We start from the raw sequence: 26,881 nt of genomic DNA on the forward strand, positions 1-26,881 counted from the left end.
AATTAAGTGAATAATTAGTCACAATCTTATCAAATGACCTTACCTTACAGAGTTAATAAATAAAAAAAATTCATTCAGGTAATATTGGAACATAGGTTAAAATAAAAAATAGAAACTCAATGATCACATTATTTATATTTGAAAAAGAAAAAGCAGGCTGGCTGGTTTCCTATCCCTCTACTGGTGACATGTAAATTTACACAGGATTTGCAAACTATACAGCGCTAATGGATAGCAACTACTTGGTTCTGATAGGTTTAAATGAAACAGTACGCAGAAATAGCTTCACAAGCAAGTCTAGTCTTGCTGAAAAGCAATTAAGATCTGCAGCGGCAGATACCTCCACCTTGAGACAGACGTGTCCTCCGTCATCTGAAAAAAGCCTAAATTCCGGAGGCATCTCATCTCCCGTCCAGTCGCTGAGACAAACGTAACTTTAAGCCGGTTCCGCTTGTGGGTTATTTTATCACATTTAGCTTAGCAGCAGCATCTCTAGAGGTGAATGTGGAGAAGGAAGACTACAACTTCCAGCATGCTTCACGGCGGCCTCCAAGATCGCGTAGCGCTATTGGAGACTTTCTCCTCGTTCGCCAACCAGGAGCGAGTTTATAAGGAGGGTGGAGCGAAACGTGCTGTCAGGGTATCTCTCTCGATTTTGAACTCTTCTCCGAGTTTTCTTTTTTTCCCGGGTGCTGCTATGGGGGGTAGCGGGAGCACCCAGGGCAGCAGGAAGGTCTCCTTCGAGCTGGATGAGCACGAGCAAGTTCGGGTGTTGCAGGGCATCAGGGTGAGTGGAGGTTCACCCATGGGAAGATGCAGAGGGCGGAGTGGGTGGACGGCGTCAGAGGGGAGGCGTGTGGGTGCTGAGCGGCAGGGTTTGAATTGTAAGGGTCAATTCAACCTTGTATTTCTCAACCTTTGGCGGTTTTAAGAGGTGTGGACTTCAAACTCCCCAGCCAGCATGCTGTCCATTGCTATCCATTGGCTTGGGAATTCTGGGAGTTGAAGTTTTAAAGCTAACAAGGTTGACAAACCCTGGTCTGACTTGGCCTCCCATTTGTTTCTAACAAGGTCCTTGTAAAAATAATTTATTATAGAATTCTTGTTGGTTTTGACAGAAGTGCGTCTTGCGGACACACTTGTGTGTCTTTGCCTTTACAAATGGTAATAACAAGGTTCCTGTTTTCTGCCTCTGTTGAAATGTGAGAAAGAGCTTGGTAATCCTCATGACCTTTGTACCACTTTTCAAAGGAAAGTACTTTTTGAATGATTTGATGGAAGGTTTTGCTTTTTAACTAAAGGCTACTGAAGGATTTGAGCCCAGCTTTAGCATCATTTATTAGATTGAGAAACTAATATAGTAGAGGAAATATAGAGGAAAAAGACCAAATTCCTTCCACCCTCTGGTTTATTATTTTTTTTTTAAAGAAAAATGGTAGGCAAACATAATCTTTAGCACACTTTAGCAGGGTCAAGCCAATTCAAGTCCTGAAAAATATGTGGTTGTGTGTTGGGAAAGAGAAGACTTGAATCATTTAATGTGCAAATAGACACAAATCTTAAATATGTTCAATACGGCCTCTGAACATTTTTAATGTATATTCTACACAGGAAGGATAATCATGTACTTTCTGAGACAATGTATGCATATTAGGAGTAGGGAAGATCAGTGTCCCCAACAATTTATGACCACACAACTTAAACTAAATTGGGTGTTTGTGCATTAAACTGGATTTGCAAATAAATTGCATATTTTTACAAAGAATGTAATGGGGCATATACAGTATTGTTGTTGTTGTTAATTGCAAAGTCGTGTCTGACCCATCGCGACCCCATGGACAACATTCCTCCAGGTCTTCCTGTCCTCTACCATTTTCTGGAGTCCATTTAAGTTCATACCTACTGCTTCAGTGACTCTATCCAGCCATCTCATTCTCTGTCGTCCCTTTCTTCTATTGCCCTCAATCTTTCCCAGCATTAGGCCCTTCTCCAGTGAGTCTTCCTTTTCATTAGGTGGCCAAAGTAGTTGAGTTTCAACTTCAGGATCTGGCCTTCTAAAGAGCAGTCGGGGTTGATCTCTTCTAGGACTGACTGGTTTGAACGCCTTGCAGTCCAAGGGACTCGCAGGAGTCTTCTCCAGTATACAGTATAGAATGTATAAATAACAAATCACTGATCACTGCAAAATTAAGAAATAGAAGTTTAAGTAAACCACTGCCTGAGATTTAGTAACATGTTTTTAATATAAAACCATGACTATAAAAATTAAAAACTCCAGTGCCAAATATCTCAAGAAAAAGCAGTTTTGGAAGGAATCAGTTTAGAATGAAGAACTAACTAGCACAGTGTACTTTTTCACTGCTGTGCAAAAATTGAGGGTGGAGAGTAAATTCGAAAATTAAAGCTAAGGGAAAAGGTAAGCTCTTTCCTGATACTTTTTTTTCCATGGAAATAATTGCTGGAATTTAATGTACATTTTTTCATGTAGCATTTATTTCAGAATTTGAATTCCTTAGTTGTAAAAACCCAACATATGTCTGTCCATCCATTCACCCACCAATCTCCATTCAAATTCACAGAATTAAACTCAGAAAAAAAAATAAAAAGTGTAATTGCCATGTGGTGAAAAAAAAGCAATCCTTCATATTATCCCCATCCTAGAGGGACCCACCCTAATTCAAGAGCTAGAAGAAGAACACTTTTTCAGGCTCTCTTGAAAATGCATAAGTGGGAGCAAAATAAGAACACCTGAGAAGCGGTATAAGCATGCAGGCATCACAACAGATCCTAGGTGACATTGCTTAACCAGGAAGAGAGTTGTAAAAAAGTGGTCCTTGTTTCAACCCTTGAATTAGGATTTTATTCCTAGGTACTAGTATAGTCATTAAACTCTGGCTGGGGAATTCTGGAAGTTGAAGCCCACAGGATTTAAAGTTGCCAAGGCTGGACACCCCTAACTTAGCAACTATTACATGCCAATAAGCCTAAGCAAATATCTCAATTTATATCTGTTTATATACCTTTCACAACAAATTAATAACAGCTTTAATAAGACAAGCATATGAATCACCATTTTGACCAGTCAATAATTATTTATGTGTTTGTAAGTACTTTTGTACTATGAGTAAGTACTATATCTCTTGTAATTACCATGTGATACTGTAACTGTTGCTCTCCTACCTGGTATTTATGGCTCATGCTAAAACAGAATTTGTTTCAGGTTTTGGATTAATAACTTTTATAAATATATCCATTGTAATTTATAAATCATGACATTTGTGTTTATCGTTAATCAAAACATAACTTTTAAGAAAATGTGTGATGTAAACTTTCTTACATTCCCACTTTTATTTTTATTTGGGCTAGCTTTCTGAAGATGTAGTAAATAGAATGAAGGAAAAAAGTCAACCTAAACAAGACCAGCGATCTCAAGAGAAATCTAAGGTGTCCACAGGTATTGTGTGTCTTTTGTTTAAGGGATGACTTATAAATTAATGAATCTGTTCCATACTACTAGAGATATGTTTTGTGATGAAACATTATTTACATGAGTATATGGTACCCTCTCAGCTCTAATAATATGCTTTGTTAGATTTTTCAAACTTTGTAATAGCTTTTTGTTGGGAGAATTCTGCATAATTCCTGTGGCACTCTGGAATGTTTCAGTATGTTCATAATTCATAAGCAGTTTATTCACCCAATATTTTAGATTTCATAGATTTGCTTTTTTGTTTCATCTTTCTTCTTAAATACAGTAGATTGCTTGGTAATTTAGCTGAGTGGCTTTGTTTCTTTTTATAACTCCTGTAAAAACGAAACAGGAAATTTATTTTTCTATAATAAGTATTTGTTTTCATTTATTCAGGGATCTGTCCACCAACTACAGAAAGTTTGGGTCAAAAGCCTTCTGAAGCAAAGGAGGATCTGTATAAGAGGTATGATGTTTCAGTCCCCACTTTGAAGGTTTTGTCCTCTTAATATTATCTTTAAAATGTATTTTAAAATTTATTGTCAAGACCAATGAAAAAATGCACACATTCAGCAACATTAACAGTGTAGTAACAATAAAGGGAATGGATATAGATAAATATTTACAATCAGTACATTTTCCTAAACTTTCTGAGGAACAGCAAAATGGGATGAATTGTTTAATTACTGTGGAGGAAATTGGGTTAGCTATCAAGCAGTTAAAGGTGGGAAAGTCTCCAGAAACAGATGGATTGACGTCGACATATTATAAAAATTTATATGAAGAAATGTTGGAGCCATTAAAGGAGCTTTTTAATAGTATCTTGTTGGGAGCACAAGTTCCTCCTTCTTGGAAAAGAGTGTTTATATCATTGATTCCGAAGGAGGATCAAGATCTTACAGAGCCTAAGAATTATAGGCCGATATCATTATTAAATGTAGATTACAAGATTTTTACAAAAATTTTGGCAAATAGATTAATGCAGGTTATGAAGGATTTGATTCACAGTGATCAATCAGGATTCATAACAGGGCGATACATGAAATATAATGTTAGACAAATTATTAACTTAATTGAGTATTTGGATAAGAACAATCAGATTCCTGTGGCTTTTATATTTTTGGATGCTGAAAAAGCCTTTGATCAATTAGATTGGCAATTCTTATTCTCACTGGTAGAGAAAATGAATTTTGGGGATAATTTTTTACATGCACTTAAAGCTATATATCAGCAACAATCTGCTCAAATTGTTGTTAATGGGGGATTGACTGAGACTTTTAATATTGAAAAAGGGACAAGACAAGGATGCCCATTATCTCCATTGTTATTTGTTTTGACATTGGAGATTTTGTTGATTCAGATTCGAGAATCAACGGTAATCAAGGGCATAAAGATAAGAAAAAATGAGTATAAACTACGGGCTTTTGCGGATGATTTGGTTTTGATTAGAGCGGTTGATTGTCTATTAGAACTTATAACACAGTATGGAAAAGTTTCTGGTTTTAAAGTCAATAACCATAAGACTAAGATATTATCTAAGAATATGTTAGCCAATGACAAGGAAAGTTTGGTTAAAGCCACAGGTTTACAGATGATGAAAAAGATTAAATATCTGGGAGTATATTTAACTGCCTCAAATGGAAAATTGTATAAAAATAATTATGAATTACTATGGGTAAAAGTGCAAAAGGATTTAAATGACTGGAAAAAACTGCAATTGTCATTGTTGGGGAGAATTTCAGCTGTAAAAATGAATGTTCTACCACAGTTTCTTTTCTTGTTTCAGATGATACCTATTTTAAAAAAAAGATGTAAATTTGGAGGAATTGCAGAAGGGTATCAATAAATTCATTTGGGCTGGGAAAAAACCAAGGGTTAAGTTTAAGATTTTGCAAGATGCCCGAGAAAGAGGAGGACTTAAAGCATCTAACTTGAAATTATACTATGATGCAGCCACCTTAACTTGGATAAGTGATTGGCTTAATTTAACAAATAAGGATATTCTTGTTCTTGAAGGGTGGGATTTAATGTATGGTTGGCATGCATATTTAATTTTTAATAAGAAAGTGGACCGGGCTTTCAAATCACATATTTTGAGGAGTGCCTTACTTCGAGTTTGGAAAAAGTATTATTATAGGTTAAACTATAAAATACCTATCTGGGGGATTCCTAGACATGGCAGTTGAGGAGATTTCTAAGGGGATGAATTTTGATAAAATTTCATATAAAGAATTATTAACTTGGTCAGGTTCGGATTGGCATTTAAAATCTCTAGATGTATTAAGGCAAGAAAATATTCTACAGTCATGGTTTCAATATTTACAAATAGTAGACAGGTGGACTGTAGATAAAAAAAGAAGGAATAACACTAGAAGATGGAAATCTGGTTATTCAGATTAAAGATCAGAGTCAGGCCCATATAAAAAGAATTTACACTGCTTTAATAGAATTAGACTCTGAAACAGAATTGGTTAAAGATTGTATGATTAAATGGGCTCAGAATATCCAGGATCCGATCCCATTGGACTTATGGGAGACAATTTGGATTAGAAATGTTAGATTTACACAAGTTCAAAATTTGAGGGAAAAATTTTATAAAATGTTTTACAGATGGCACTTAGATCCTAAAAAATTATCTTGTATGTATCCAAATTTACAACCCAAATGTTGGAGATGTGGTAATATGGATGCGACATATTTTCATGTTTGGTGGAATTGTAAAAAGGTAAAGGCTTTTTGGATTCTGATTTGGTGGAACATTCAAAAGATTTTTAAAAGGAAGATAAAGTTCACCCCTCACTTATTCCTATTGGGTATCTTTGTGGATTTAAATGACAAAGAAACTACTTTAATGTTGAATTTATTAACTGCAGCAAGGTTATTAGTAGGCTCGTATTGGAAGAAGTTGCCTACTTTAGAAGAATGGATATTTAAAGTTTCTAACTTTGCAGAAATGGCAAAAATTTCTGCTTATTTGAAGGATCATACACAAGAAAGATATATTATTGTATGGAGAAGATGGATAGATTATATTCAGAAAAAATATGGGACTATAAATTTTCATTTATTTTATGAGTAAATTTTATAGTAACTGTTGTAGAGATTTGTTTATATGATTTAATTTAAGGGGAGTTAAAGGTTAAGTATGATTTTTTTTCTCTTTTTTTTCTTTTTTCTTTTTTTCTTTTTTATTATTGTTAACTTTCTTAATAATAACCCTGTATTCTGCTCTGGGAAGCGAGGGGGGGAGGGTTGAGGGTGGGTAGGTGGGTGAGTGGGTGGGTAATGATAATATAGATATGGTAAACGCTTGGGCATTTCCCCTATGCTGAGTTCATGTGTGTGAGAGGGATGAGAGGGGAGGAAGGAGTAGGGAGGAAGTAGGATGGTTAGAGGAGAAGGGGAGGGGAAGAGAGTAGGAGGGGAGGAGAGAAAGAGGAGGGAAGTGGGGAAGGAGTAGAGAGGGTGGACGCAGCCTGGGGGGAATGGGCAGGCGGTACCAATGGTTAATCTAACTGTATTTTGTATGAATAAATGGAAAATAAAAACTTTTTAATAAAAAAAAGTGTGGTAACAATGTAGAGTAACAACAAAATTAATTTAAAAAAATAAAAAGTCCCTGAAAAAAAAAATCACAAACAGAATTCCCCTTCCCCAAGTTGACCAATTGCTAGAAAGCTAATTGATAACTAAGTAATCCATTGGTCAAATAAAATATAGATTTTGCATTGACCTTACCCAGCAACTTCATGTAAATGTTAAAAAGGACAGGAGAGAGACCCAAGCTCTGAGGAACCCAACATTACAGGGGCCTAGGATTTGACCTCTCTCCCCACAAATACCAACCAAAACTGGCCAAAAGAAGAACGGGGATCCACTCTAAAACAGTGCCTCCCATTTCCAATCCTTGAATCTGCTTCAAAAGGATACCATGATCAATGGTATCAAAAGCTGCTGAGAAATCCAGAAGACCCAGGATGGTTGCAACATTCCTGTCCGAAGTCCTCCAGAGTTCCTCTACAAGTGGTACCAATGCCATCTTGGTACTCTACTCCCAGACTGAAAAGGGGCCAGATAATCCGCTTTATCTATAGTCCTCTGCAGCTGAGTGCCCACTATCCTCTCAACAATTTTCCTCCAAAAGGAAAGGTTGGAGACTGGACAAAAGTTGTCAAATATGGTTGGGTCCACGGGAGACACTTTCTTGAGAAGAAAGTGTCTCCACTGCCTTCTTTAAGGCAGGAGGTATGTCTACTCCCACAAAGAGACCTTAATCACTATTTGGACCCAACCATATACCACCTTGCAGGAGGGACATTGGGTCAGCACAGATGTGTCTCAGTCTTTCCAAAGGTTCTGCCCAGCTAGAGTCCACCTCAGAGTGAAGCTGAGGAACTTTGTCAGAAAGATGCTGAGAATATTATTCACAGTGACCCTGCAAGAGCTCCCTCTGCTCTTTCTTATCCAGAAGGGACATACTCACTTAAAACATGGTTGCTGGGTAACTTGCTCAGCAGTATTCAGAATGAGTATGAGTGAAGAATTAAGAGCTCTTTGCTGCTCTTACAAGGTAAGTCCTAATGAACACACATATCTATGTTTGATCAACAAGTCATGGATGAGGGGAGCTTTATTACAGTCCAATCTAGCATTCATCAGTAACAGTTGGAGTCTAGAACCACTGAAGCTCCAGAAACAGGTCCTGGGACTGAGCACAGCAGCCCAAAATATGGTATCTAATAGGGCAAGTCACTGGTATACAAAATGAAAGCAAACCCCAGTCCCTACTAGTATTGATGATTTTGCCTAGTTTGGTAATGAAACGTTTGCAAGAAAACAACCAAGCTCAAGAGAGCACCAAGGACCCCACATTTCACTGTCTACTGAGGGGCTCCTCAAACAAACCCTTGTTAGTTCTCTTTGTTTGGTTGCTTACTGAGCTCACTCCCTGGAACCTGGTTAATAATAATAATAATAATAATAATAATAATAATAATAATAATAATAAAGTTGGAAGGGACCTTGGAGGTCATCTAGTCCAACCCCCTGTTCAGGCAGGAAACTCTACACCATTTCAGACAAATGGCTGTCCAGTCTCTTCTTAAAAACTTCCAGTGTTGGAGCATTTATCGCTTCTGGAGGCAGGTTGTTCCACTGATTAATTGTTCTCACTGTCAGGAAGTTTCTCCTTAGTTTTAGGTTGCTTCTCTCCTGATTAGTTTTCACCTGTTGTTCTTGTCCTGCCTTCAGGCGCTTTGGAAAATAGCTTGATTCCCTCTTCTTTGTGGCAGCCCCTGAGATATTAGAACACTGCTATCATGTCCCCCCTCGTCCTTCTCTTCGTTAAACTAGACATACCCAATTCCAGCAACCGTTCCTTATATGTTTTAGCCTCCAGTCCCCTAATCATCTTTGTTGCTCTTCTCTGTACTCTTTCTAGAGTCTCAACATCTTTTTTACATTGTCGTGACCAAAACTGGATGCAGTATTCCAAGTGTGGCCTTACCAAGGCATTGTAAAGTGGTATTAATACTTCACGTGATCTTGATTCTATCCCTCTGTTAATGCAGCCTAGCACTGTGTTGGCCTTTTTGGCAGCTGCAGCACACCGCTGGCTCATATCACACTGCTTGATATTCCATCTATATTGGGTAATTAGCGTTTCCCTGAATGGCTCTTGCAGTTAGCAGTATTTCCTCATTCAGGATACAGCACTTTTCCTCTTCGTCTTGTTGAACCCCCTCAGCAAATGCCTGTTAGCTCACCTTTCTCTCTCAATCAACAATGGTATGGCTGAAATAATGTTAAATCTATGTCTCATAAAATCTCTGAAAATTGAAAGGAGGAGAGACACTGCAGAGATATTTCAGAAGGTGGAACTATGATCCCATATAAATCTCCAGGAAGTGTCTACTGATGAAGAGGTTTAACAAAAGAATATATTTTTTTAATCTGGGAGAAGGGATTGTGTTATCTTACATTGTGTGTATGTGTGTATTTACCAAACATGAGATATAAACAAAGAAATTAGGAAGAGTAAAGAACAGGAACTGCTGAAGCCACTAAAGATCCAAAATGGGTAGTTTAGTCAATTTTTATTTCTGTATAATTCAAATAAACATAATAAGCAAATAATAAACTTGACATAGAAGTGTGTGGCTTATTGGATTGTGTGAATACTGTGCTATGAAAAATTAATTGTAATATTTTCATATGATTTTTTACCTGTTGTGACCTTACCTTCCAATGAAGGGAAATTCTTTTTATTTCAGAGAATAATTTAAAAATGAAATACCAGGCATTATTAAATAACTTAAGAGATTAGTTTCAAGGGAAGTTGAGTGACATATACTTCAAAAATATGCAAGTGTGTCCATAAATCATTGTTACTAGTTTAAAATAAAGATATGCTAGGAGATTGTAGAACAGTTGCTCACAAGTATATTGATACCTGTCATTTGTGACACCTATATTATGGAACAGCCTCTGTCTAGAAATTAAGTTTAGCCTTCTGGAGGCTTTTAAAGACCAAACCTTTCCATTCTAATGAATATGATTGTCACAATTTGGATTTTAAAAAAATGATTAGGCGCTATAATTATTGTATTCAATTAAACACTATGTTTTAATGTTTCATTCTCTGGATATTTCTACTGTATTTTAATAACTTGTAAGCTGCTGTGAACTGTGAAGATATAGCGGGATACGAAATTGATAAATAAATCCATCTTTAAAGAGAGTAAAGTGTATTTATTAACATAAATCTTATACTACTCCAATTTTACAGCTCCAATCAATATACTAGTATCTTAATAGCAGGTTTAATATATAAGTTAGGAATGAAAAAATTAGGAACAAATAAAAGATGGCCATTTTCATTCCATGCTGGTTATCAAGTGCTCACTTTAACAGGAAGAGTTTCAGAAGCTTCTTAAAAGGCAGAGGACAATGCCCAAATGTAACTTGGGAGGTTGTGTATTCCATAGAATTGTGACCAGAATTGTGAAGACCTGTCTTCTGGCTCATATCTCCTTATTTCATATGGAGATGCTTCTCTGAGTGGGTCTATGACAATTTGCTGCGGCCAACTTGCTACAGCCAACTTACTGTGGGATAACTTGCCACAGCCAACTTGCCAGAGGACAACTCATTGTGGGACAAAAGTTACACTAATCTCAAATGATGGAAAAGAATCATTAAAAAAAAGATGCAAAAGGAAGGACAGAATAAAATGTGAATGGTAAAAATTAAAATAAATTTTAATTTATTTTAAATAATTAAATAGAATTGTTAATTGTCCCACAGTGAATTGTCTCGCGATGAGTTGGATGTTGCAAGTGGTCCCGCAGCAAGTTGGCCGTGGTGAGCTGGCCATGGCGAGTCAGCTGCAGTGAATTGGTTGTAGCAAGTTGTCCCATTCCCCTCTGAGCAGGTTGTCTCTTAGTATCTTAATAACTTAAGAGAGCAGTGTGACTTATTTAGAATAGAGTAACAGAGTAACAGAATAAGACAGTTGGAAGGGACCTTAGAGGTCTTGTAGTCCAGCCCGCTGCTCGGACAGGAAACCCTATATCATTTCAGACAAATGGTAGGAGTCCTGCTTGGAGTTTTGTTGGGAGCTCAGTACCAGTTAGAACAACCACACTGAAACAACATCCAAATAAAGTAAGAACTCTAGAAGAATGTATGTTACTTTACAGATTAATAGACTTTTGCCTGGACCAAGTATTAAAACACTAAGTATTAAAGGTATATTTAGAAGGGTGGAGAGCAATAGCCTGTTGGGAGAGCAATAGCCTGTTGGGGAAGGTATGTGTGTTGCAATAAAGTATAAAGCAATCTAAGATAATTCAAATCCTACTGTATAGGATTTTTTAGTTAATGGCTAGCATTTTAAATTGGGTCCAGTACTTTGATTGCTGTATTCTGTATGTTTTAACTTCAAAGGATGTTTTCAGAGACTGGCCCCCATAGAGTATGTTGCAGTGGTCCAACCACATAACAATAAAGCCATAAGTAATTAATTAGACCATTCAGTCATAGGAGTCCAGCCATAGCTGCCACCTTAGTCAAACCTGAGCAGAGGCACCATGGCCACAGCTTCTACTTGCTACTTCAGTAGGAACCACAAATCTCAGAGAATCTCCAACGCATAATTCCTCTACTACAGGGAGTACAGCCTTGTCTAAAACTACGGCTGAAGCCAAGCCCTACTTTTTTCTTTGTATTTTAAGACTGGTGTAATCTGGTTAAAACATAATACAAGTTTATTTATTCCTCATTCCATTACATCAGTGGATTGGGCATTTTGTAAGATACCATTCCTTGCAGAAAATCTGACAAATTTCAAAATATATGACCAAAAAAAATAAACTGTATAAAAAGTGACAATGGAACCCAGTGGGGTCTCTTAATATTTATATCTGCATTTAGATTATAAACCAATATTTTATAGTTTACAATTTACATAAATATTGGCCGAGCATATTCATGTTGACTGTGATGGAATGTTTTCAGGATTATGATGCTGTAAAATAATTTGTCAGTTTTTAAAATTGTTTTTGTTAATTATAAAGTCTCATTTTAAGCTAAAGAAACAATATAAATATTTCACAGTCCAAGTGTTTTATATCTTTTATTCTTCTTGGAAAATCATTGAACATTACACCTGGTTATGACTATCCCTACTGTTTTCATACCCCTATAGTCTCAGAAGCACTGGGTTTTTCATTGCAGTGAAATTTAATTCTGCAATGTACTGTGATAACCTACTGACACCAGCTCTTGGATCTAGTAAGACTGCTGTCTCATAATTTGAGAACTTTTAGCTCAGTGGTTCTCAACCTTTCTAATGCCGCAACCCCATAATACAGTTCCCCATGTTATGGTGACCCCTAACCACTTATACATCACCGGGTGCCAGGGGCGTGGCCAAAGAAAAGGGGGGAAAAATGGCGGACAGCCTTGTTTGGCGACCCCCGTGAAATGATCGTTCGACCCCAAATGGGGTCCCGATCCACAGGTTGAGAACCACTGTTTTAGCCTATAGCTGCTGCTGATTACTTTCTTCTTTACAGGTATGAACAGGAGCAAGCAATGGTCCAAGAAGAGCTACTTCGATTGGCAAAAAGGGAGGAGGCAGTCAGCCAGAGTCTGAATGCTGCCCTCCAACAGGAGAGAATTAGTGACCAAGAGGGGAAACAGAAAGCGTCCCATTTGGTAAGTACAATGACATACCAATTCCTCAACTTCCTGGAATAAAATTTGTCAAAGGTTTTTTCCCCCACATCAGGGGTGTCAAACTCGCAACGTCACGTGACATGTCGCGATGTATCGCAACTTTTTTTCCACTGCTGGCAATGTGGTGGGCATGGTTTTGCTATGATGCATCCCTGCCCCACATACTCCTCATTTTAGCATTGCAAAAATGCAAAAATATAAAGTCTGCTGTTGTACCTGAATCCAGTTCAACATTTTAATTCCTTCCTCTCCCCATTCTTTCTTTCTACAGCTCACCTATTATTCACTTCTTCATACCCTTAACCTATTTCAATATCTGCCATGTGATCCCAGGAATAGGCATGCATTGTTTGAGGAATTCATTTAATTTATTAGATTGATATGCTGCCTATTGTCCAGCGGTTCACGGTAGTGAACATAGTGCTCCCTCCTCTTGTTTTTTTCTCAATAGCCCCCCAGTGAGCTTCTGCAATGGACAGGTGACTAAAACCCGAGTCTTCCTATTGTTGGTCCAACACTTAGCCATTACTTCACAGTTTTAGAGAGCTACTGTTTTCATACCCCTATAGTCTCAGAAGCACTTTTTTTGTCATTGAATATAAAGTATTGCACAGTCCTGATATATTTGTAGTTATCTGTATAAATAAATAAAGCTCAATCTGTTTAATTGCAAGGATATTTTAAGATAGAATATTTAAAGTAAACAGAGCACGTAGCTTATCTTGATTGTTATTCTGCGATAAAACAATTTAAACTCGTATTTCTGCTAGACCTGTCTAATCTGATGAGAAATACTAGTTGTAACTAGTGGTCACAGTGCAGAAGGTGTCAAACCAGTGTGATTAGACATGAATTAAACATATGAAAAAGAGGTAATATCTCAGGCAGGTAAAAGGTGGGTGAGATATCATACGTGGCAGCTGCACTGTTAACTCTATTATCACTATGTAAGTGCTAATTTTTTTCTTGTGTGAAAAGTAATTATCAGGCTCTTATACAAAAAATACTATGAAATGTTGCCAAATTCACGGTTTATGATTAAGCTACCAAGGAATGCCTTGCTTGATCCTGCTTATGGAACATTCTTTTAAAATCATGAGAAAAAAGTTCAAATACCACTGAGAATATCGTGAGTGCTGCTAATTCATTTCAGGAACTTCAGTATAATACCTATACTTTCTTGCAGACAGATTTCTAAACCCAGAGTTGCTTTAGAGTAATATAGGCAACAGAGTGAATTAATAAATAAAATAAATCATCTTGATAAAAATCAGATAGTATAATAGAAAGCATGTAGACCAGGGGTGTCAAACTGGCAGCCCACGGTCCGAATGTGTCATGTGTAGGCCACGTCCACCCCGGCTCTGCAAAGGTGAAAAAAGTCATGATACATCACGACGCAATCAAGTTTGACACACATGATGTAGACTAATGAAGCTTTATTGAAATACATGGATAAACTGACTTAAATATATGTAAGCAAACTGTGGTTTTGCAGCATGAAATCATTGGGCAAGGTATCCGGGCTCCCAATTAATTCTGCCACAAAATAGTCAAATTCTAACACAGGATTTTTTTTTCATATTTAGCCTGATGTTTTATCCATTACCTTTTACGAACATGTAGCAAAGATAGTAGAGGAAACTCAACTGAGATTAGCGTCTCTTGCAGGAACCTGAAATTCATGACATACAGTATAGGAACCATGGCAAATAGATTGCTATTTTCTTGCTATCTAATAAAAAAGTATAGTTTAAAAATAATAGCAGATCTCCAACATAGTACAACATAGTACATAATGCAGTAGTGTATTATATTGTAAGGCTGTAGGAACATATACTATATGTGAATGATTTTATATAAATAAAAAAAGAATTGAAAAATGCTTGTTTAGCCAATGTAATTGGTTCTGGCAAAATGGTTGCTAGGTGACAGTCACTAAATTAACCACTTGATTGGGAGAGAAAGAGATGCAAAGATCGCTGGTTGCTGCCAACTCATTCACATGAAATTATTTTGTGCAGCAACACCAATGCTACTCTCATTTGGGTGTGCATTGATGTCACATGTAGAAATGTTGGCTGAAAAATGATTCTACTGTTTACTATTATCTATTACTCTTGTATTCGTAGTCACTATCCAAGGCAGTTGCTAAACGAGGATTACCTGCATGCTTTATCCAAATGTTTTAATATCAGGGTACAAATTCTAAATTTCACTGTTCTTTAATTGCTTTATTGTCTTGGGCAACCCATAAAATTTGAAGTGCACATGTTTTAAATATAGCAGTCACAAAATAAAAAAAACTATTTACTTTCTATTGTTAGAAAGCATGTTAAGATAATCTGTATTAACCAAAGTATTAACTGTAATGCAGTCTGATTAATATGGATTTAGTAATTCTCTTATGTGAGAATCCCTAAGACAAATCAACAAGGTTTTAATGAAAAAAGCATTTTAAAGATGTATTAAACACTGCCCCTGAATGCATCTTTGTATTGGGGCATGGTTACTAAATTGACACTAAAATTAATGAAACTTGGATGCATAGATTATTAGAAAAGCCAGTGCTAATGTTGTTCAAGCCTCATTCAAACACTCTGCAATTATTCATTAGGTTAATGGCTTGGCTAGGTAGTGGCAATAGCTTTTCATAGATTTGGAAAGTGCTTTTATAGAGTTTTCAGTGTCTATGCTGTTTCTTTTATTACTGTGGTATGTAAACAAACAAGCCAAACAGAGGTTTACAGCAACTCAGGATACACATTATGAAACAGTTTTTATTTTTTTATTATTCAGATGGGTTGGCCACAACTCCCATCCTTTCCAAGCAGCATGGCTAGATACTGGGGCACTAAGCTGGAGTAGGTGATTATAACAGCTGAAGGACACTCATACTGGCATGGGTATCACAATGCCCATTGCTGTGATGGGAATGTGTACCTGCAGCAGCAGAGGGGGAGTATTTTGCCAACTCAGAGCCTTCCCAGGAAAGGACTGTGTGGTCCTGAGCTGGTTGGGGAAGAGGTTCAGGGTAGCCAACCCTAGAATCTCTCAGAATAGCTCTAGTAGGTTAGGTAGTTATAGCTTCACTTTAGCAAGATTCTGTCCACTAAATACAAGCAAATAAAAGATTGAATTTGATTGGATCTTATTGCCTTGTCTGCTCTTGCCTATCAAAGCCATATACCGTATTTTCCGGCGTATAAGATGACTTTCTAAACTAAAGCATGCAAATCGTCTCCAAAGTCGGGGGTTGTCTTATACGCCGAGTCATCTTATACGCCGGAAATTACAGTAGTTTCCGGCGTATAAGACGACTTTCTAAGCATGGAAATCGTCTCCGAAGTCGGGGATCATCTTATACGTCGAGTCACCTTATACGCCGGAAAATACGGTAATTTTTAAAAAACGATGCTGGGCCAGTATCATCATCACTGAAGTGGTAGTGCCATATTCATGATAGTATTTCTTCTACATTATTCTTTTTGTATTTACAAACAGCTGCTCAGCATGCCATTTCCTTTTAATTAATGTTTTGCTGGTACACTTCACTGAGGCTTATAAAGATTGACTTACATGCTCTTATACCAGGGGTGTCAAACTCGCAACATCACATGGCATACCGTGACTTTTTTTCCAATGTAGGCAATGGGGTGGGCACGGTTTTGGCATGATGTATCCACCTGCGGGCTGGCAATTTGACACCCCTATCTTACACACATTGACTTACAGTATCATATTTTAGATGGTTAGGTTCCTTGAGTGTTGTATGAGTAGGAAATAATATAAATAACAAACATGTTTCTGTTTCTCTAAGCCATAGAAAATTTCATTTTTTTTCTTTCATAGGCTTGTCATTAGTGTGGAGACATAAAATAGTTCTCTTATAAAGCTTTTCCCAATTTGGAATCTTTCTCATCATTCCTGAAACAGATAGTGGTATGCTTCTATCTTCCCTTTGTTTCTTACATGACTCATTTGACTCCCACTAGGGAACCTTTAGGTTTACTCTTAGTCTGAATCTTAGCCCCCCATACCTGTCCATTTCATTTATCTGGCTCCTTAATAACATTTCCTCACAGGAAGAAGGAATCCATTGAACAGGGATTATCTATCATTGTTTCTTGAGCTCCTCAGTGACCAATGGGTCACCGAGGAAGAATTGCTTAGTGATTGAGCTGCTAAAATATTTGGAAGGATTTCTGTTCTGATAGGGAGGTTATAAATGATGATCTAATAAAATAAACAGAATGTGAAGGACAGATTAGCAGGCCTTCAAATGTCTTGCTTATAATGGTACGCTGGGAAAGTATATGCCAGTGGTAGCCTGTGGCTTTTTCCTGAGCTTTGGGAGGTGAAGGTCATGTCATGTATCATTGGAAAGATCACCTGGAGACACTCTTTGTCCTTGCTGTAACAGTAATTTCGTCATTAATACTCTTTCCCCAAAGAGTCACCTCAGCTGGAATAGCAATATTCTTTTTAAAATGATTTTACATTGATTGCATTGAAAGCTATTTGGCATTTAATCTGTGTTCTTTATGGTTTTATTCCACTGACTTTTATTATTATTAGTATCTGTGTGAAGTGATGGTTCATTCTTATTACCCTGTAAGCTTTCTGAGACCAGAGAGCAAATCACAGACTGAAAATTAACTGGCTGCTGGGCATAATTATTTACTTATTCTGTAAGAGACCCTTTGCTTGAAAAACAGGCTGAGCAGTACGCTTGATTTGGGAGTCAGAGAAGCATTTAGATTATATTAAGACTCCTTAAAATTTCAACTTTGCCGCTGCTTCGGATGAGCTAGAAACATATGTGTTTTAGGGATCTTCTCTTCAGCATTTTTATACAAAGAACAAACAATGGTTTGATTGTATAAGCAATAACATTATTTAAACTTCAAAATAAGAGGAAATACGACCACATTAATTCCCCTTGAGCTTAGTTTTTGATACTTGTTGCAGTATTTTTTTGGGGGGGGGGGCTGGCCCAGTGGGTTGTGAGTTGATAACATAGTGCTGCATTGGTTTTATTTCTGTCTGTAGGTCTGGATTCCTAGAATCCATTCACATGGATTACCATTTCAGCCCTATCATTGTTTGATATCTGAATAAAATTGCTGGTTATTAGGGGATTTAGAATGAAATTTCATCAGTATAGTGATTATCTAAACTCTGTTTCACAATGTCATCTGCCTGAACACAATAATGGTCTGGAATCGGATCATGATAGGTTGTAGACATTATATAGTTTTCTTTTTTTATATATATAACATTTTATTAATTTTCCAATTTTACATTTGAGTATTTAAAAAGCAACGTGGTGACTGGGTTAATCAATAATTCAATAACAAAATCTTTACTGCAAATCTCCGGTTACAACATCAGATATTTCTTCTCTTTTTCCCTTAACATTTACTATCTCATATTCAAACTAGTACATTTCTAATTATATTAACTCAATAAAGACATCATAATTACATTTATCAATAATTTTTTAACTTATACATATCTTAATTACATTCAATCTTCATAAACAATCCATACCCTGTTATTAATTTTTACATAATTTTTAACTTCTTATCAATATTCCAATTTAACCTTTGATATCCATAATTTTCAGACCTTGGGTAACCAGGATTTCCCTTACCTCATTTCGTAACTATGATGTCCAAAATACACATTTTATCTATTTAAATATCTTGTTCTATTTCCTAAAAGTTATCTATTTCCCACCATATTAAGTTATCTACTTAATAATACAATATCCCCTTTAATAAATCAAAACATATATATTGCCTGGGTTAATCAACAAGTCAAACATATTCGTGATAATTAATTTTCTTTCCCCCTTTAGATCTAATTTTTCAATATTAGACAAATCCAATCCTTATTTTCAACTAGTTTCCAGCTATTTTAAATCTAATAACCAAAATTCCCCTTATCTCCCTTTAAACTTCTAATTGACAATATAAAATCCCTTCTAATGAATCAAAACCCCAATTTTTTCAACCTTATTCTAGCTTTCTTCCCTTGCCAACTAGGCTTCCATATCAGCGCTTTTAAATCATCAAATAAATCTCAATTCTTATATATGTTAGTTGAATTAAAGGAGACCATTTGATTGCCATTTTCTGGAAGGACTAGCGCATTTGTATTCATTAACTGTCGCCCTGTTATTCCAGTTCCCCATGTTTGCTCTGATATATTTGTCTTCAATTCAATCTGTTCTTCTTTTTCAAATTTCTTTCGATTTGTATAGAAAGTCATTTCCATTTTCAGTGTTGTTACTTCCTTGTCTGGATTTTCTATCAGCTGTACTTGTTGGTCAGTTGAGTCCTCTGTCTCTTAGTATTTAATTGTTCTACTTCTTCTGTTGTCTTCTGCATTTGTTGGTTCTTTGGTTTTAGTCAAAGTTTGGCTTTGTGCATCTAAGCTGGCATCTTGATCTTTTATTTTAGGTCTCATTTTATCACAAGCTGAAAGAATATTGCCTTCAACATGGCAAGAATTTTTTCCTGGTCTTCGTCCATCTTTCACGTGTTTGTAAATAATCTTTGTAGTAAAAGTTATATGTTAATCAATAGTCAGTAAAAGTTTATATTCACAGTTCAAGAAGGCCAATTTTACTGCCCAGCAGTTCTCTTACAATTGAATCTCCCATAGATATAGCCAATGTCTGGAAAGTCTTATCTATGTTCTGGGCTCTGAGCCAAGTCTCTTTTTACAAAATAACAAATTGCCATGTCAAGCTTCACCATAAGATGTCACTGATACCATTTAAGATTTTCTTTTCTTTTTTTAAAGAAAAAAAAGTCCTGAATTTTTCTAATTCTTTTTTGCAGATAGAAACAAAAGCCTTCAGTAAAGATAGGAAAACTTTTGGTCATCAAATCTCGGAAACATATGAATCCAATTAGATTGAAATTGTTCTTTTAAAGCTTTGATTCCCCTGGGTAGTCAGATGTCGCCATTCTTAGAGAGTGGGATAGAAATTCCCTTCCCTCTCTCCTCACAGGCGGAAGATACTTCAAAGAGCTTTCACAGGAAGAAGGTACTTAGGATAAAGAGAAGAGAAGACCTCACCCTCTTTCATCTGCGTTGCTTTCAAAGTGCTTGGTAGTAAATTTGACTTCGGCTGTCAGCAGCTTAGTGACGAGCCATATTATGAGCCGGTCTTTTCCCCGTCGGTTTGAAGAGCTGCCCTGGATCAAGCAGAAGGGCTGCCGCCCTTCCGCAATTGCGGGGGTCCTCTCCTTGCTTATCACCCCTACAGAGCGACTTTTGACCCTTTCCAGGGTCCCCCAGCAGGATAAAACTGGATGCTGGAGACGAGGCTCGCCTCCATGCATCCACCAGGGCTGCAATCACGAACCAGAATCCATTATATAGTTTTCTTGAAGTACCTGTTCTAACAAGGATTCTGTTTCCCTTGAAGGAGAGATGGCTAATTTGGTACCTTCTAAAACTGCTTGATAAAGAGATCTATATATTGATAAATTTAAGACTAAATATTATAATACGTTGGAGCAGACTGGCCTGGAAGCTTCAGCTGATGACAAATGGTATCCCCCCCCACTACTGAAGAAGATAGCTGTTAGGAATATCTGCAGTCACTGCATTGTTTGCCATTTGCCATCAATATATAGTGCACATGCTGATATTTATTTATTAAATTTCTTTTATATATGGGACCATGCGTGGCTGAGAACTGGGTTAATGATAAGATACCCTCCCTCAATTACTTTCCCTCTTGAGTGGGAGTTGTTAACTCCTGCAGGTAAGTTATTAGGTGAAATTGTATATCCTGAGTCTTAAATGATTGATAGAATGGGAAAGAAGAAATGCAAAATAGCTCACTTGTAAGCATCTATGGGTTGTAATATGCTTAATACTTGTATTGTTTAGTCTTTATCTAAATCGAGAAAAGGAAATGGTTGCTCTTGACTGAGTTTGTGGCTGCAGTAAATTGTGCCCTAGCACAGGGCTTTTCAACCGGTGGTACGCGTACCACTTGTGGTACATTAATGAGTGGCAGATGGTACGCAGTCCTGCCTAGCCAAGTATAGTGGGGGAGGGAAAGAGCCAGCACAGGCAAGGACTTACTGTGAGAGAGTCCTCTGGAGCTACAAAGGCCCCAGGCTCACTTCTGGCTCACCCTCCCCCATGAGAAAGGAGGAGGAGGAGGGGCGGAGACAGGAGAGGCTATAAAAGGAGGCAGTTTGGGCAGGAGAGAGGGAGAGAGAGAAAAAGAAGCAGCCTTGGGAGGAGGCGGAGTCAGCTCTAGCTGCACGAAGGGAAAGAAGAAGGAGGAGGAGGAGGGTGGGGGGAGAGGAGATCAAGCAGACCGGCCATGAGCCGATCTACAACTGCTGTGACAGCCATATATGCTGGCAGCAGCAAACAGGCAAGAAATGCAGTGTGGGAGGGGTCACCAAGAGGAATGAAAAAAGGCAGCAATGGCTGGAGGTGAGGCACGAGGGAGGGAGGGAGGGAGATGGAGAGTGGAAGGATTTTTATGTGCTTTTGTGACTTTGAAGTTCTGGTATTTGTGCAATGTGGGCTTTTTGTTCTTAAGGAGTGTTTGGCAATTTCTATTTGGCTGATGTCTTGTGTTAACTTTTATTGTCTGCTATTGTTAGCTGTAGGTTTTGCTGCAAGGAATTTTGAAGTATTTTTCTCCTGAATGAATTTTGCCTGTATCATTCCTTTATTTATGAATGGAGCCATTTGGGGAGGCTGCCTTAGCCGGCAGCCAAAACTTACTACATTCTTTTTTCTTCCTTAAGTGCTGGCTGCGCCCAACTTTCCTTTCTAGCCAGTAGCTAATTCTTAAAGGGGAATGTGCCTTTTTAAGCTAGTTCACTCAGCAGTTTGTCTTTTCTGTCTCTGAAGGCTTTTCCTTGTTTGATGAATATATGGAAGAGAGAAAATATGGGGGGGGGGGGTTTCAAATTCTTCCTTCAGAAGGAGGTGGGCATAAGAAAGAGGAAGGCAGGGAAGGAGGGAGGGAGGGAGGGAGGGAAGTCCCACCTTAGCACTTGGCCACCAGCAGCCCTGCCATTGACTTTGCTTGTCAAAATGTTGCAAAAGGGGATCATATGACCCTGGGACACTGTGACCATCATAAATATGAATCAGTTGCCAAGCATCCAAATATAAGTCACATGACCCTGGGCATGCTGCAATGGTCACAAGTTTGAAAAATGGTCATAAGTCATTTCAGTGCAATTGCAACTTTGAACAGGTTTTGTTTTTTTGGTCATCAAGTTTTTGACACCTTGCTAGGTGGTACTCAAATATTGCCATATCCTAAAAGTGGTACAATCGGTGAAAAGGTTGAAAAGCCCTGCTCTAGCATACTGAGGAAAATGTTCCCAAAATCTGGTTTCCCTTATAACACTATTTTCTATGAATAACTAGGAGGTAAGAGAAAGTTCCTGCCATTTCCCATGCAAATCCAGATAACTTAAAATCAGAGACATTTGGCTGGGATCTTACATGCAGCTCAGTTTTATTCTACATTATGAGACTTACTGCAATAATTTGCACATTTATTTAAAAGTATTATCTTCTTTAGGGAAATCTAGTTTGTTTTGCCCTAAAAATAGCTGTCTAAATAATATTGATTCTGTATATTTGTTACATTGTCATTCTTTTGATATATTTTGATCTTTCTATAACTTTCTTCTTAAATTTTTAATATATTTTAATATATTAAAATATATTTAATATATTTATATAGAAAACTAGAATTAATATGAAAACCTCGCAGTCATACCAATTAAAAGTAATTAGGACAGTTATGGCAAACCTTTTAGAGACCGAGTGCCCAAAAACTGGCCCCGCCCCTGCTCCATCCCCTGCCCCGCCCCCACCCTGCCCGCCCGCAGGGCCACTCACTGCCTCCAGGGCCCACCGCAGATCGCCCAGGCAGCCCAGCAGTGCCATGGCCACGCTTTCTGGCTGTGCCCTGCAGCATCAACTGTTCGCAATGGGGCATGAGGGCAGACTCTTGTCTATGCTACCTGGCTACCATGTCCTTGGCTGTGCTGCTCCGCGTGGGCCACATTCGGGGGCAACTCTCCTCCAGGGATGGCTGCTGGTGAGGAGGGGGTCGCGGGAGGAGGCAAGGCTGGGGCAATGGCACATGTGCCCACAGAGAGGGCTCTGAGTGCCGCCGCTGGCATGCGTGCCATAGATTCGCCACCACTGAATTAGGACCTTGTATACAATATTTAACGTTATACACATTATGAAGTAACTGTTGCCTTATCGTTAGATTAGTAGTTCAACTCCCAATCCAAGCCTTCTTGTTTATACCTAATTTTACATATCTGCTTTTCTTCACTGCAGTTTCTCTGAGCATCCCTCTTATCAGTATAATGCTGAGATTGTTGAGCATTATACTGAGTTCATGAGCATCTGCAGCTGTGTGGCCTTGAGACAAATAAGTGAGAGAAGTGGAAAGGAGGAGAAATAAATGTGATTAAGCAAAGACACTCATTACAGCTTCAGAAAGGAAGGATTATATCATATAAAGTAGGAGGATCTCCTTTAGGGAGGAGTGAGTGCATACAGTGTTATCTGGATAGAAGGGAGAGCAAATAGAATAAATGAAATTAATACCCTGAAAAGTAGTATTACTTGGATTTAGGCTAATGTGATTTTGTGCAAATCTCTTAAGTTCTTATCTCATTTAATCCCTCAGGATAATGGTTTCGTCAAATATATTGACCAAGGAAGACACTTCCATTTTCTTTCCTGCCCACCCCGTACCACATTTTTGTTTAATTTCCCAAAAAATTATGTGGGAACAAATTTTATAAATGTCATGATGGGAAAGAAGCATAAGATTATGTGTGGAAAGTAATTTCACTAAAACATGTCTATGATATTATAGAAAGGAACAATTCTTTAAGCTCTAATGGTAGCCACATCTTCTGGTGTCTTCCATTGCAGCCTGCTGATTGGCTTCTTGGACAGAAATCTCTCTTGTCATTGTTGAAGTGTTGTTCCTTAGTTAGATCAGGAATTAAGCTTTCAATATGTTTGGGTAATTAAGTTCGTTTGATTACAATTGAAATAGTGCTGAATAAATGTTTTGTTTTTAATCTAGATCTTCTTATATGGGCTACTGTATAAAAATGGGATACCTCTTATTTATTAAATAATATCACAAATTTTAAATCTGCAATATTTCTCAAATGAGGAGAATTAGGATAACTGAAACCAATAAGAAATTTTAGGATATTTTCAGAAATTACCTTCTGATAAATGTCCAGGTTATTATAGTATCCTCACAGGACTTTTTTTTAAAGAACTCATGTGAAATTGCTGACCTTACAGCAAAATTATGTGGCATGTCACTTAGATTAGACTTATTGGGAAATAGCCAATGTGATACCAATTTTTAACAAGGAAACAAAGGAAAGCAGGAAATTATAAGACAATGAGTCCATCCATCCTGGGCAAATTGGTAGAAATGATAATCAGAAAAGAATATACTAATATCTAGCTGTACATCATTTCTCTCAATTGTAAAGACGCTAAGAAGACTCAGGCATGTCTTGAGCAGAGATTTGAAGCTGCTACAGAGCTGCTTGTCACAGCTTGAGACAGCTTGAGAGTGTCTGTGTGTTTATTGGTTTTTATATACTTTTTACATACATAGGCTTTACCATTAAATGCTGACATTTTACATTCATAAGTTTAACCATGACATAAAGTTTCTTCATTGGAAAATTCCTTCATATAAGCAACTATTTTCTAGTAACATATTAATTGTTCAAAGACCAGGTAAAAACAAATACAGATAGATCAGAAGGAGAAAGAACTAACAAAGGCAGGAAGAGATAGGAAGGAACTTAAGCATATTATTTATTTAGGTAGGTGAGATATTAAGCCAAAAGGGATGACCTTCTGGCTGCTTCATTAGAACAAAGGGTATCAAAAGGTTATGAGGTTTGGGGGGGGGGGAAGCATGGCAGTTTGCTGCATGTGCTTTTTCCCCCACATCTCACTCTTCTCTATTTTATTAGTGAGGACTTTATCCTAAGCTGGAGTAGTTAGTGGGTCTTAGTTTAGTATGGAAGATTGCAAGATATCTTATTAAGAGAAAAGACATTGAAGTAAACAACAACAGCTGACAAGGATAGCAACTATTATAATGAGATATTGAACAATCTTTCCGAGAAGGCCAATGGGAAGCCATGACCATAGAGCACTCCATCAATTTCCTAAGGTGTCAATTTTTAAATCAGAAGTCAAGTTATGTAAAACATTAATTTGCTTTTGAATAATGCCAGATTGATCAGAAAGATTGAAACAACACATAAAACTGAAGCTGGGACACACACAGGTATAAGACAGGTAGAGAGTAGATTTTCCATGTTATATGATTCAGAAATACAAAAGTCTGTCACTTGTGTTACATTAGTTAATTGCACCCAAATATTATATTTCATCCACGATTCTAAAGGATGAGGTGGGAGGGTTAAGCCCCCCCACAGCAATTAAGAAGGAAAGAGAGGCAAAGAATGACTAAGGAATTTGCAGTCAAAACTGCAAATATGGCAGTGCATAAATTCTCTGGTGTAGATTCTTTTCCCTGTTGCCTCAGAACCTCCTGCGCTTTGGATGTTAGGTTCTTCACATCGCTCCAGGTCGTTGGCCGACTGCAATGGTGAGAGCGAAAGGGACATTGTGCTGTCTGAAGAGTCACCTGCTTCATTTCTGGTATTGGGTTCTGGATTTGATGCCACGACATCTTTGGCTGGTCGCACACACACCGGGCTGGAATCCAGAGAAGGCCTGTAGGAGCAAGCACAGCAGCATAGCCTCGTCCCCATGTTAGTAAGGGAACTGGACTTAACCAGGTTTTATCAGGCAATTGCCGATAATATACCAATGGATTAGGGAGCACAGCTTTTTGTTGAAAGTTACGCTGGTAGGCAGTAGTGTTTTGAAAAGAAATATTTAGCTGATTTAAAGTTATTAAGACTTTATTGATTTGATGAGTTATCCATGCCAAATTAGGTACCCTTGATCCCTCCTTTTTTAATTGTTTAAGTAAGCATTCTTTAATTGAATGATTGGCTCATTCCACAATAGCTTGGCCAGTAGAATTATAAGGAAGGCCATGACGAAGAAGAATATTCCATGTAGTGCAAAACTGTAGGAAGGTAGTGGAAGTGTAAGCTGGGCCATTATCTGTTTTTATAATAGCCGGTTTTCCGAAAGCCGTAATAGCAGCCATAAGATGGGAAGTGACGTGATTAGAAGTTTCTCCCTGTTGGGGGATTGCCCAAATGGCACCAGAAAAAGTGTCAATTGAAACATGGAGATATTTCCAAGGTGCTAGAGATAGAACATAAGTAACATCCATTTGCCATAATTGATTGGCTTCTAAACCACGTGGGTTAACACCTGTGTCTCCTAAAGGGGATAGACCTGAACATTGAGGATAAGCAGAAATGATTTGTTTTGCTTGGCTTAGAGGAATATGGCAGGATTGTGCCAGGCCACGAGCATTTTGATGGAAAAAAGAATGACTATAAAAGGGATCAGAAAACAAAGTGGGCAAGATGTGAACAGCAGCGTCCGCCTGAGCATTACCTTCAGAGAGAGGTCCAGGCAAAAGGAATGACTTTGAATGTGTGAAACAAAATATGGATGAGTACGATCCTATAATAAATGCCTCAAAGTTAAAAACCAAGATAATAAATTAGCATCTAGTCTGGGTGTTAGATAAGCACCAGGTAAATTAACAATAAGTTGACAGACATAGTGAGAGTCAGAAATGAGATTAAATGGTTTTTGAGCAAAAGTGTGAAAAGCAAGAATAACAGCTGCAAGTTCTGATCGTTGTGGTGTGGGTTGCACAGCTGTGTAAAGAGTGTGCCATTTCGCTGTTGATTCATCTCGATATGTGATTGCTCCTCTAGTCTTGCCGCCATCAGAAAATACAGTAATAGCATCAGATAAAGGCTGATTTGAAAGCATAGAGGAAATGCGAAAAGAGGAAGTCATTAAGAATGTAAAGCGAGGGTCTTTAGGTAAATGATAGGAAATCTTCCCTATATAGTCTATCAAAGCAATTTGTAAAGCTTGACATGTCTGAAATGCAAATTCAAAATTAGATTTAGCAACAGGGATGCAAATGTC

General features: G+C 37.6%; 1 protein-coding gene across 2 annotated transcripts in view; it reads left to right on the forward strand.

Moving 5' to 3' along the window:
• Window positions 1–594: 594 nt before the first annotated feature.
• CHCHD6 (coiled-coil-helix-coiled-coil-helix domain containing 6) overlaps window positions 595–26,881 on the forward strand; it is a 256,299-nt gene continuing 230,012 nt past the window's right edge. For both annotated transcript variants that reach the window (XR_005554026.1, XM_039321835.1), the window contains exons 1-4: window positions 595–787; window positions 3,367–3,454; window positions 3,866–3,935; window positions 12,547–12,688. Coding sequence is in view for 1 of the 2 variants with exons in the window: in XM_039321835.1 (XP_039177769.1) it covers window positions 698–787; window positions 3,367–3,454; window positions 3,866–3,935; window positions 12,547–12,688 (390 nt within the window). In the remaining variant the exon portion in view is untranslated. The remainder of the gene's footprint in view (window positions 788–3,366; window positions 3,455–3,865; window positions 3,936–12,546; window positions 12,689–26,881) is intronic.

The sequence above is a fragment of the Crotalus tigris genome, unplaced genomic scaffold (genome assembly GCF_016545835.1).
Source record: "Crotalus tigris isolate CLP2741 ecotype Arizona unplaced genomic scaffold, ASM1654583v1 scf7180000023829.5930981, whole genome shotgun sequence".
Lineage (NCBI taxonomy): Eukaryota > Metazoa > Chordata > Lepidosauria > Squamata > Viperidae > Crotalus > Crotalus tigris.